Genomic DNA, 13,716 nt, shown 5'->3' on the forward strand with positions numbered 1-13,716 from the left:
ACGGGGTTCGATCTTAACACCACATAAAAAAAATAAAGGCGTTGAGTCTATATACAACTAAAAAATTTTTAAAAGAGTTTGTGAAACAGTACAATCACTTTATTCTCCAATACCACATCTTGACAACAGAGTGAGTTGGTACTTTTTAAATGTACTTACTGTATATCTTCAACTGGCAAATTTAAAGGATATTCTGAATTTTTCTTCACTTTCATTTCATTCCAGTAATCATTCAACTTTTCTCCTAGTGCTGTTATTGTAAGTCTTTAAAAAGCAAAATTATAAAATCAAGAAAAAGCATAATAAAGATTTAATTTTTTCAAATACAAGAGAAAATGTAAATGATCTAAAAATCATTACATGGCCACCGTGAAAAGAAAAGATGTCCAGAATATATGACTAATAAAGAACATTCAAAGTAATGCCAAGTTCCTATAAGAACTTTTTGTAAGTTCCTAGGAAAGAGAGAGGATCATCTTGGAAATAATACATAAAACAGTGGAAGAGCCCAGGGTACAATCCGTAGGAGAACATTTGCCTAGTAAGTGTGAGATTCTGGGCTGGATCCCCATTCATTATAAAAAATAATAAGCAAACAAACAAAATACTAGTGCACTAGGCCCTCCGTTCAGAGGTATATTGTAAAGTAATTACTGGGAGACTACCAGAGGCTCCCTTCATTTCAATCCCAACCAAATTCAATTCAAATTAGAACTCAAAACTTTTTTAAAAATCTTATTTTTGTTTATTTATTCATTTATTTATTTATGTGGTGCTAAGGATCAAGCCCAGGGCCTCATGCACGAGGGGCAAGCACTCCACCACTGAGCTACAACTCCAGCCCCTCTTTTCTTTTTTTGATACCAGGAATTGAACTCAAGGACACTGCACCACTAAGCCACATCCCTAGCCCTATTTTGTATTTTATTTAGAGATAGAGTCTCATTGAGTTGCTTAACACCTCACAGTTGCTAAGGCCAGATTTGAACTCAGGATCCTCCTGCCCTAGCCTCCCAAGCTGCTGTGATTACAGGCATGCGCCATGGCGCCTGGCAAAACTTTTGATTTATGAAAAGTACTCATCACTACCAGCAAAAAAAATATTAATACTTTAAAAGATCTTTTTTTTTAGTTGTAGATGGACACATGGTTTATTTTGTTTACTTATTTTATGTGGTATTGGGGATCAAACCCAGGGCCTCACACATACTAGACAAGTGCTCTACCAGTGAGCTATAATCCCAGCCCATCTTCAAAAGATCTTATACTTTACAATGAAGACTTTCACTTTTCCCACAATAAGACATTAATAAATTCATGAAACCAAGACAAAGGCCACAACTAAATAATTAATTATTCATTAAACAACTACTGTAAGAGAAACCACAAAGAACTTAGATACAAATAATACAACATTTTGAATTTTTTAAGTTTTTAAAAATCAGGATTTCATATTTTACACTCTGGCAGGTTAACATTAGGTAGAAACCACTTCGTAACCTACCCAACTCACCATGGCATCACATTCTAAGTCTAAATGAGAATGTATCACCCCTCCCAAACCTGCTCCTCTCCTCATATCCCTTGACTCAATCTCATCTTTTTCTCATTCCCTGTATTCCCCAGCCTGTGAGTCATTACTCATTTTTGCAAGGTCATAAGGTGTGCACTGATACTCACTTAATAGTTTAACAGCTTTCAAAAACAATTAAGGGTGGGGGGCATTGTGGCTCAGCAGTAGAGCACTGGGGCTGTGGCTCAGCGGTAGAGCACTCACCTAGCATGTGCGAGGCCCAGGGTTTGCTCCTCAGCACCACATAAATATAAATAAAATAAAGGTATTGTGTCCAACTACAAAAATAAACTAAAAAATAAATACTAAAAAATAAAATTAAAAAAAAAAAACAACAATAAACCATTTCCACAGATAGGATTTTTTTTTTTTTTTTGGGGGGGGGGGGGTGCTGTGTATTAAACCCAGAGGTGCCCTACCACTAAGCAATATCCCAGTCCTTTTAATTGTAAGACAGGACCTATGTTGCCCATATTGGCCTTGAATTTGCTGGGATTACAGATGTATGCCACCTTCTGCGTGGGACCGGTGATTTAACAGAGTTCTAACTGCTCTATATTTTGCCAACATTAGTTATGTCTTTTTCATTTTGCCCAAGAGGAGCAACACTTTTGGGGTTCTGATTTGAAAACATGCCTTACTGGGCATTCCTTACCCTAACCCTAACCCTAACCCTAACCCTAACCCAGTAAGGAAAACTGAGGGTATTCCTCAGTTGTAGAGCTCTTGTCTAGCATGAGTGAGGCCCTGGGTTCCATCCATAGCATCACTTACGCCTACGCCCCCCAAAAAACATCAAAACCCAAACAAAACCAAAAACCCACATGACATTTTTGTTTTTCTCATTCAGGTTGAAAAAATCATCCAGAATTGACTTTCATTTGAGTTAAGGTTCCTTTTGTCCATATGGAAGCCAAGTGACCCAGCAGTTTTTAGAAAGATGATCATTTTTCCATTACACAATGATGTAATCTTTGAGATAAATCAGGTCACAAGATGCATAGAAAATAAAAGTCCCTAAACTACCTATCCTATCACTAACACCAGACTTCCTTACTTACTACAACTTTGTAATAAATTAATATCTAGTAGCATTTAAGCACGTGTAAGTCCTCCTGCTTTGCTGTTCTTGAAATGACTGTCTTAGGTAGCTTTAATCCTCCCAAATTCTCACAAAGAATTTATAATAAGACTTTTAATATCAACACCATCACATATATGGCAAGATTAAAAAAAAATTAAATGGTTTAATTCATTTAATCATTTTAGAGAAAAACTTATTTTGTAATTTTCAGCCCTCCAATTTTTTTTTTTTTTATTTTTTAGTTGTAGATGATCACAATACCTTCAGTTATTTATTTTTATGTGGTCCTGGGGATTGAACCTAGTGCCTCACACATGCTAGGCGATTGCTCTATCACTGAGCTTCACAACTCCAGCCCTTCAGCCCTCCAATTTTTAACTCTGGTATACATACTTATTTACTTCTTAAATTTCTTTCTACATTATTTTACAGTTTGCAAGTCAAAGGTTTTTGCATGTTTTGAAATTTTTATATACTTGATACAATCAACACTAGATAATGAATTTACTTCTACCTTTTTAATCCTTTTAGTTTTAGTTTTCATTTATTCTTTCTACCTTGAACTAACTACTATTTCAAAAACAATGGTGAAGAGCTGATATCCTCATCCCATTCCCATTTTTTAGAAGAAAGTTGTCAATAACAATTCACCATTAGAAATAATGTTTGCTGCTGGGTGCACACCTGTAATCCCAGCAGCTGGGGAGGCTGAAGCAGAAGGATCATGAGTTCAAAGCCTCAACTTACCGAGGTACTAAGCAACTCAGTGAGACCCTGTCTCTAAATAAAATAAAAAATAGGGCTGGGGATGTGGCTCAGAGGTCGAGTACCCCTAAGTTCAATCCCCAGTACGAAAAAAAAAAAAAAAAAAAATCAAGGTGATGAATTATACTGATTCTTGAATATTAAAACTGCACATGCTGGGCTGGGGTTGTGGCTCAGTGGTAGAATGCTCGCCTAGCATGCACGAGCACTGGGTTCGATCCTCAGCACCAATAAATGTAAAATAAAGATACTGTGTCCACCTACAACCAAAAAATAAATATTAAAAAATAATACACATGCTATCTTCAGATACAGCTCACTTGGTATTAATGGTATCTTTTTTACATGTCACTGGATTGTATGCTATTATTTTCAGATTTTATAACTAATTATAATTGACTAATTTTAATTAAGATGAGAGATTGATATACATTTCCTTTCTTATAATGTCTTGAGCTTATTGTCCAGATTATGTGACCTCAGGATATCTTTAGAAGAGTTTGTGTATGACTGATACTACTTCTTCCTTAAATGTTTGAATTTAATATATGGGAAGTTTTCTAAGCAATGATTCAATTTCAAAGGAGTATGTCCATAAAAATAGTGAAAACTTGTTCAAGCTATCCTTTCAATGTTTTTATGCCTATAGGACCTACAGTGTCTTCCTTTTCACTTCCCATACTGATGATTCATATGTTCTTATTTTTTTCCCTTAGTCTTGCCAGATACTTATAGATTCTGTTAATCTTATTAAACAACAATCATTTGACTTTTTGATTATAACATTATTTGTTTATTGTTTTTCAGCTCCAAATCCCATCCATGTTCTGTACTCTGCTGTTGTTTGGGTGGAGCACTGTACTCACAGAGGAGCTAGAGCTGTGGCTTCAGGCCATGCTTCTCCCACTAACAGCCCACTCCAGCAACACCAGGCACCTTCTAGAGATCAGGAATGGCCAGGCCTTCTTGCTACCTACTTAAAATTATTGAATTCTTATTTTGACTGTGGTGGTGTTGTTAATTTTTGATTTTTGGGTTTTTTTGGGGGGTGGTGCTGGGGATTGAATCCAGGGCCTTAGGCATGCTAGGCAAATACTCTACCAACTGAGCTATATCCCCAGCCCCTCACTTATTTTGTAAATATTTTCAAAACTTTCTCCTCATCTAAATTTCTTGCCATAACATGGATATTTTTAGATTTCATTTTACAAAATTAATACTACATTATAGAACTTTCAGGTAAATGGGTGGGTGAGGTGCTTACACAGAAAAGGCATTTAGCTATTTTCTTCCATCCTATAAATTCTAATCCATTCCAAGTGTATTCTACTATCTTTACTGATGAGATCTACTTCTGTGATTCATAAAAAATAAAGAAAATCCCGGATTTCTTAGTAATCCATTTCCAAAAATCTCAGTCAATAATTTAAATATGTAACATACCTGTACTCATTAGTATAGTCAAAATCTTGCTTATTATGAGTTGGCTTAAGGAAGTTACATTCTATAATTCCAACTACTCCAACACCCATGTTGTTTGCCTGAAAATAATAAAATAAAATCAGCACATTAAGCATAACACATTGTGCTCAAAGTACTCTTAAAGATTCAAAATTTGTTTTTAAAAAATCATTAATCTATACTCACATGAGTCTCATGAAATTTAGACTGAATATTTTCATTTTTATTTTATTTTTCTGGGAGTTAATTACTAAATGTATTAAAGCTTTTCTCTAAATGCATTCCAACTATACATTTATACAAGTATTATCATCGCCAAATTTATACAAGGAAAAAAGAACTACCACAACCAGGATGCAATTTCTTTTTCTTTTCCTTTTTTTTTTTTAAGAGAGAGAGAGAGAGAGAGAGAGAGAGAGAGAGAGAGAGAGAGAGAATCTTTAATATTTATTTATTTATTTATTTTTATTTTTCGGCGGACACAACATCTTTGTTTGTATGTGGTGCTGAGGATCGAACCCGGGCTGCATGCATGCCAGGCGAGCATGCTACCGCTTGAGCCACATCTCCAGCCCAGGATGCAATTTCTTAAGACAGGAGAAACAAGAGGTAACTCATTAAAAAAAAAAAAAAGAAGAAGAAGAAGAAGAAGCATCTCATCTCAGTATCTGCAATGCCTAGCAAAAATTCTGGCATATATAGTCTGTGAAGTCCTCAGTCCCAGCATTTGGGAGACTGAGACAGGAGGATAACAGAGAAACCCCATGTCAAACAAAAACAAAAATAAAAATGTAACCAGTTGCCAATATGATGAAATAAAAACTTAGGTCACTTGCACCAGTTATTTGGGGCAGACGGGGGTGTAACCAGGGATTGAACTCAGGGGCACTCAACTACTGAGCCACATCTCCATCCCTATTTTGTATTTTCTTTAGAGACAGGGTCTGAGTTTCTTAATGCCTTGCTTTTGCTGAGGCTGGCTTTGAACTCATAATCCTCCTGCCTCAGCCTCCCGAGCTGCTGGGATTACAGGCGCACATCACCACGCCCAGCACACCAGTTATTTTTTGAAACTATACTAGCTAAAATTAATCAATTCAAATTAACTGTTGAATTCTGATATTTACATGCTATTAACAAGTATATTTTGTTCACAATTATAGCTTATTTCTGAGTCTACTTACAAATGGAAATGGAAGAATATGTAACTTATAAAATAAAAATTTTTGTAAAGTTATTCATTAAACCATGTAAATCTAATCACAATTCTGCTCTGTTCAGAGCCATCAGTGGGGTCTAAGGATGTGGCTCAGTGATTTGCCTAGCATGCATGAGACCCTGGATTTGAGCCCTAGTACAGTCAATAGTGGAGACAGGCAAGGTATTGCATGCCTGTAATCCTAGCTTTGAGAATTAAAGCAGGAAGATCACAACTTCAAAGGTCAGCCTAGGCAACTTAGCGAGACCCTTTCTCAAAAATAAATTTTTTTAAAAAGTGGTGAGGGAAGGGGGTTTGGAGAAAGGGTTCTGTGGTAGAGAACTTGCCTAACATGTATAAAACCCTGGGTTCAATCCCTAGTGCCACAAAAAATCCAAACAACAACAAAAAACATCAATGGTTCTTCATTTCAGACCACCAGTAAACCACGGTCATAACAAGACCCCTTTCATTTGTAGTTCTTGTCATCCTTCTTTCCAGCTTCATCTTCCTGTCTTTCCAATTACTTTGTTCCCCAATTACAATATGGTTCAGCCACACAAGTTGTTCTTCATGATGTTACACTCTCAGAAACTTCTTCCCCTTCCTTTGCAGAAGCTTGCTCTGCCTGGAGAGCCCTTCCCAGACTTTATAAGGCAGTGAAGTCAATGGAGACATCTCATCATCAGTCTTCAGAAAGACTTTTTGATGGTCTAAGGATATTCCTCAAACTGAGCTGAGGGCATGCTCTGTGCCTCATCATAATTTTCTGCTGAACACCTAGCATGGTAAGTCTGAGCATCTGCATTTTGGCCCACTCCACCATCTGGTAAAGACAAACATTAAATGTTTGTTCTAAAAGCCTAATTTTACAAGGTAAAACTGAACGCTGAACTAGAAACTAGAAACTGTACATGATGCAAAAAAAATTTATTTTTGTGGTGTTGGGGACTGAACCTTGTACATGCGAGGCAAGCACTGTACCAACTTGAGCTATATCCCCAGCCTCCATGATGCAAATTTAACTGTGTTTGCAAAATGGGCCCTGTATCCTATGAAGTAAAATTCATAAATGACAAAAGAAAAAGAATTTATATTCTATAGCAGATAGATTATTTTTTTTGAATCCCAAAGCACTAGAGAAATAAGGCATATTATCAAAAATGCATTTCTAACTACCAATGAAATTTATTAACTTAAATAGCACATTATAGAATATTCCTAGCAACTAGTATTTTAATTGCAAATGAAAATTAGCATTTTAAGTAAATGTCATTTATATCTCATATCACAATTGCCAGATTTTTGCATTAATTTTCAAATGAAATTAACAATTACAAAGAAAAGCCCAACAAAGTTTTCACATACTTCTGCAAAAATGCTACTATTCTGGGCTCATGCCATGAAAATAGGTGAAGCAGAGTTCCAACCTATTCAAATAGCATTCAAGATAAATCCACATGATTATACTGTGTAGAGCTTACAACATTCTACAAAGGATTTAGAATAAAGATGAACAGAAAACAAAAAACAGAGAACTAAAAAAAAAAAAAAAAGAGGGGCTGGGGATGTGGCTCAAGCGGTAGCGCGGTCGTCTGGCATGCGTGCGGCCCGGGTTCGATCCTCAGCACCACATACCAACAAAGATGTTGTGTATGCCGATAACTAAATAAATAAATATTTTTAAAAAGTAAAAAATAAAAAAAGAGCTAGCCTTTTTGTGTATAAGGCAGACTCTCACTAATTTGCTTAGGCTGGCCTAAAACTTGTGATCCTCCCGTCTCAGCCTCTTGAGTTGCTGGGATTACAGGGGTGCAGCACCACCCCAGCAAAATATACACCTAGCCTGAAAAACTTTTTTCCCCGGGTGCGGAGGTGCATGCCTGTAATCCCAGCAGCTCGGGAGGCAGCATCAGCAAAAGCAAGGCACTAAGCAACCCAGTGAGACTCTGTCTCTAAATAAAATACAAAATAGGGCTGGGGGGATGTGGCTCAGTGGCCAAGTGCCCCTGAGTTCAATCCCCAGTACCCCACCCCCCAAATATTTTTTTAACAAAGTTGATTTTTAGAATTATTTTCATTATTGAGTTTCTACAAACCTCAAATTATTGAATTCGTAGAAAATGCTACACACACACCCTAAAAAATGCCTATGTAAATATGTACAGGACAGACAGACATAGTGAACTAGCTCATCATCTTAACGTGAATTCTACAACAATGGAAAGTTTTTAAGAGGACAGTCCCAATATATTTAGGAATTATCTCCTAAAAAGATATAGCCTATCAGATACTATTTTTCAGGCTATTTCAGTCAACATTAATAAAATCTAACCAGTGTCATTCCAGTAAGAATAAAATCACTGATCCCATATCAAATGCAGGCAAAAGAAGAGCATCTATGGCTGAGATCCACACTCACTGTTAGATCTTGGGCAAACTGCACATCCTATTTATTAGCCCCAATTTTCTTATCTATAAAGTAGGAGCAAAATAAATATCCTAACTCCCCTTACAGGACTGTTCAGGATCAAATGAGAAATTAATACAAAATTAAAATGTAATACTAATATTATTTTTAAGAGACTGGCATCTAAAAATCATGAGCAAAACCACTATAAAATAATTTTGCCTTTATCCCAATAACATTATTCTAATTTTTATTAAAAATAGACCATTCTTTTAAAATATAAAGCTTACCCTTAGCTGACATCCAACTTTTTCATAAGCTTTGATGAGTCTATTTCTGTGATACATCATTATGCCATAATGATCTTTATTTCTGCAGTTGAATCCAAAAGTAATTCTCACTGTTTTAGTCTTAAAATGTTAAGGAAAATTCTGAGAAGAAAAAAAACACACCTCACTCTCCTCAAATCACTGTTTCATTTTAATGAACTCTGAAGTGCATAAAGAAGGGAAAAGTTGAAAAGAATTAGAATCCCTATCAAGGAAAAAAGGAAAAAGGGGCAAAGGAGTGCATGCTTGATTGACATGCCTATACAGCGTCAAACAATAAAGGATACTAAAAATTTAGGTCGATAAACATCACGTTCAATGTAGGCAAGACTCTTCGAAACTAGCTGTGTCTTCACTTTCTGTCCACGTAAGATTATCTGCATTCTTGGCTTTAAATATAATATACTGCAGTAAGCCTTAAAAGAAACATAACAATATTGATACTTTCTAAATAATTATCTACAGGTTTATTCAACATTATTTTGATGTAGCTTTAAACAGAAAGTTATCGCCTTGCTTTAAGAACAGACATACATATTGTAAAATAATACATATTGTAGAGCTGGAGGTATATAACTCAATGGTAAACCATGTATTTATCAGCATATACAAGGCCCCTGAATTAAGTCCCCAGAGTCAAAAAATAGTAACAGCAATAACATAGATTTCAAAGCGGTACAATTATTCTAATTTGATTACTTTCACTAAACTGTGGTCAGAAAAAATGATACGGAGATAACAATCTAATGACCTAAAATTCAAAAATAAAATAATGAGCAGGATCTAATACAATTCAGAGAAAATTATATAGGCTTGACAAGTAAAAAATTCTAAATAATGCACCAATGCGTAAGCAGAACAGAGAAATATGGCGCTTTTTCAAAACTGAGCTATGGTCAAAGTATGTTTTCAGTTCTTAATATATAAATGTTGAGATACTTAATAAATCTGACCAAACTTCAGACCTAAAACATGTTACAACATGATCTATATTTTTTTTATTCTTAAGTTTTAGGTAGACACAATATCTTTATTTTATGTTTATGTGGTGCTGAGGATCGAACCCATGTGCCTAGCGCATGCTAGGCAAGCACTCTACCACTGAGCCACAACCCCAGCCCCTACAACATGATCTTCTGAAACCTGTAACAGAAACCTCAGATGGAAATACATGAGTAACTCACAAAGAAAAGACGAAAGCTTCAATACAAACCTAACTGACCATTTCTTTTTTTCCCTAATTCCCAAGTTCAAAAGAAGTGGTGTTTGTCATTTATAAAATTCATTAATAGCTCAGTTAGTAGAATGTTTGCCTCTTACACAAGACCCTGGGTTCAATCCCCAATACACACACAAACATACACATACACACACACACACAATTAACATCTTAAAATACTGTACGTCTAGTGTATTCAAATCAAATCCCCTGGCTGCCTCTGGATCTGGTTCATATTTGAGAAAGATTTTTTAAACAGCTATGGCATCCCACAGCAACAGGAATAATACATTTCAGATTACAGTAATTGATAGGATTATAATTATGAAACCACATGGTAAAACATGTAAATGTCGAACAGATTCTCAGCTTCTAGTTACTACATAATTTTAACACATAAAATTTTAGCACATAAAAATGTACCAAAAACATTATTATCATGTCTTATACTAAGAAATTTAATATTCTTATATCAACACTGTTAAATTGAGATTTTCATTTCTTCAGTCTAGAAACATACCCATTTGTGGGCTGATGCTTGCCTTGCACGTGCTGGATTTTATCCCCAGCAACAAAACAAAACAAAAAAAAAATCAAAGCCAGTTCTAAGGTCAAATCTCAAGAGATATTTATCATAAAACTATATTAATATATACTCTCTTCAGGATGATAATTAAGGTATAGTGAGTATTCTATAGTATTATAAAAATTGGTTTAGGGGCTGGGGTTGTGGCTCAGTGGTAGACTACTTGTCTCGCACATGCGAGGCCCTGGGTTCGATCCTCAGCACCACATAAAAATAAATAAATAAAATAAAGGTATTGTGTCCAACTACAACAAAAAAAATATTTTAAAAAAATGGTTTAAAACATTTTGGTATTTTTTGATAAAATAATCAGTACAGGCCTGGGGATATAGCTCAGTAGATAGAGTGCTTGCCTAGCATGCACAAGGCCCTGGGTTCAATCCCCAGCACCACGAAAAAAAAATTAAAAAATCAGTACAGCCATCATAAAATATGCTGATTCCAACAACGTCAATTCAAAGAATCTAAGCACATAGTAAAAACTATTAAGCACTGTTAGATCTGATGATTTTGCAATTACAAGGTTTTCTAAGCAAATGAAACAACCAGTGGGCCAATGAAAACTTATATATCAGTTCTTTCTGCAATGCTTTCCTATAGACATCACTGCCAACCTTTAGAAAAACAGGGGGTACTGTAAGTCTGCTAATAATTCCTTTACTCCGTGACTTTCTGATTTCCATGAAGAGAGCTGCATACATACCCTCAAGGAATAGTCACTCTCAGGGGCAATTTGGTCCATTCTTTCTTGCTTCTTGTACCCTTTCTTCCCCGATGCCTCATCTAAATCCTCAGGAATTCTGATGTCATATTTATCCTTTTCAAAATCAAACTCCGTCGCATTTTTGTAGCTGTAAAAGTAATTTTCAGAAAGCAGCAAAATTTAACTTTAGACAAGATAAGCATCAAATACTATCCTTAGGAAAAAAACAAAATAAACTCACACCCAGTAGACTTCATGAGAGGGACAAGTATAAAAGAAAAGGAATTCCAAAGATTAGGGAAACTCTACCACTCACACATTGCTGGTGGCAATGTAAAACGATAAGAGAATTACGTTAGTGAAAAAAGCCAAAAGGTTTCACATTGTATGATTTCATTTATATAACACTATGTGAAATGAAAAAAAAATTATAGAAAGGGGACAGAACAAGATTGACAGTTATTAAGAAAATGTAGGTGTGGCTATAAAAAGGCAACATGAGGGATTCTGGTGATGATGAAAGTGTCCTCTACTTAGACTGCATCAATGACAATATCCTGCCACGATCAACAGCACTACTGTGAGATGTTACCATTAGGAAAACTGGATATATGAGCTCTATTATTTCTTAGAACTGCACATGAAAATCTACAATGATCTTCTGAAACCTCTAACAGAAACCTCAGATGGAAATACATCTGAAAAAAGAAAAAAAAAATCCAGGAGGAAGGACGAGGAAGTAAAAGCAAGAAGAAAAAAAAAAGAAAAATGAAATTCAATAAGTCAGAAAAGCACAAATTTTATTATTTATGACCCCCCCACACCATCAAAAAGCACACTTTTTTTTTTCCTCTCAGTACTGGGGACTGAACCCAGGGGTGCTCTACCACTGAGCTACACCCCCGTCCTTTTTATTTTTTATTTTGAGACAGGGTCTTGCTGAGTTTGCTTAGGCTAGCCGGAACTTGTGATCCTACTGCCTCAGCCTCCCAAGTCACTGGTAGTTCAGGTGTGCACCACCATGCCTGGCTCAAAGCAGTTTTAAAGTTCTTTAGACTTACTGCTATTTGTGCTTTATTCCTATGGTTCAGTATATCTTTAGATATCCCAATGAAACAAATTGTTCTTAAATTTTAAAGCTTTTATTTACAAATATTTTTATCCTTGAATGGATAAAGAATCATAAAGTTTAGCAACACACACAAAAAAATCTCATCTATGATGCTAGATCATGCTTAGCTTTAATGGACAAAAATGGAAGATTTCTATAAGCTGAACTTGTTCCTGGGACTTTTGTCTTCTTCTTCTTTTTTTTTGAGAAGAGAGGCAGAATGATTGAAAATAGAGTGCTAATGGAGATTGAGTGGCATAAACAGGAATTCTTTTCTAGTATTTCAAATTTGAAGCCAAAGTGACTTCAGTAAAATATCCTGAGAAAGATAAATCATTGACTATACCAAAATTACCTTTCCATGTATTTCTTCTTTGTGTAATAATGAATGTACTTAATGAAACCAACCCTAAACATGTACTTTACTTCCCAAATGGTCACCAACTAGCTGGGGTCTACATTTACCTTCTAAGATTCCAAATGATGATCCTTGTCCCCTTCTTACCCATAATAGCATCAAGTTCTGCCAGTAATTTCTGTTCCGTAGAAAACAGAGAATGTTCCAGAATCGCAGCAAGGCTTGCTTTTGATTCTGCTAAATTAATCATCTGACGTATGTCCTTGGTTAAAGACTCAGATCACCAACATGCTTTTCACAAATATAGTATGTAAACTAACTTTAATAAATAGCAGAAAAATATTTTCTCAAGTATTTTCAAAATTTTAAAATGACAGTTTGATTTCAAATGAATATCAGAAAGGATAAAAATTAAGTTTATTAATATTATTACTAATTTAATTTAATGCCTTCCAATATTTCAATGTGTCAGAAAATTGTTCTAAAGTTATCTTGCTTTTCATAATCATTAGCAAAATTTTCAAGTCATACCACAGAAGTCTTTACTAATCCATAATAAACCTAAAATAAAAAGGAGAGCTATGGAAAAAGTTGTTTATTTATTTTTATGGTGCTGGGGATCAAACCCAGGGTCTCGCTCATGTTAGGTTCACAATAACCACTAAGCTATCCCCCCAGCCCTTGAAAATAATTTAACGTTAAATGTAACTACCTTAACATTCAGGATTTCCATAGCACAATTCCAATAAAGAGAACAAACCCTGAGCTTCAGGTATAGGGTTAAAGGCAGTTGACACAGACAAAAACTGGAATAGGTGTGATTAAAAAACAAGAATCTGAAGAAAGGCAAAAGGGTAGAATGCTTCCCAATATTTTTTTCAGTTTCACCACAGCTTCTATTTCAAAATCAAAAGGATAT

The 13,716-nt window shown here is 35.3% G+C and overlaps 1 protein-coding gene across 1 annotated transcript in view; it reads right to left on the reverse strand.

Annotated features, from left to right (window-relative positions):
• Morc3 (MORC family CW-type zinc finger 3) overlaps nucleotides 1–13,716 on the reverse strand; it is a 47,857-nt gene that overhangs the window by 12,827 nt on the left and 21,314 nt on the right. Inside the window, exons 5-10 of the mRNA XM_027929260.2 lie at nucleotides 12,905–13,052; nucleotides 11,329–11,476; nucleotides 9,108–9,236; nucleotides 8,782–8,901; nucleotides 4,866–4,963; nucleotides 160–264 (exon numbers count right to left, since the gene is read on the reverse strand). Coding sequence (XP_027785061.1) covers nucleotides 160–264; nucleotides 4,866–4,963; nucleotides 8,782–8,901; nucleotides 9,108–9,236; nucleotides 11,329–11,476; nucleotides 12,905–13,052 — 748 coding nt within the window. The remainder of the gene's footprint in view (nucleotides 1–159; nucleotides 265–4,865; nucleotides 4,964–8,781; nucleotides 8,902–9,107; nucleotides 9,237–11,328; nucleotides 11,477–12,904; nucleotides 13,053–13,716) is intronic.

This window comes from Marmota flaviventris, chromosome 8 (assembly GCF_047511675.1).
Source record: "Marmota flaviventris isolate mMarFla1 chromosome 8, mMarFla1.hap1, whole genome shotgun sequence".
In the NCBI taxonomy this organism is placed as follows: Eukaryota; Metazoa; Chordata; class Mammalia; order Rodentia; family Sciuridae; genus Marmota; species Marmota flaviventris.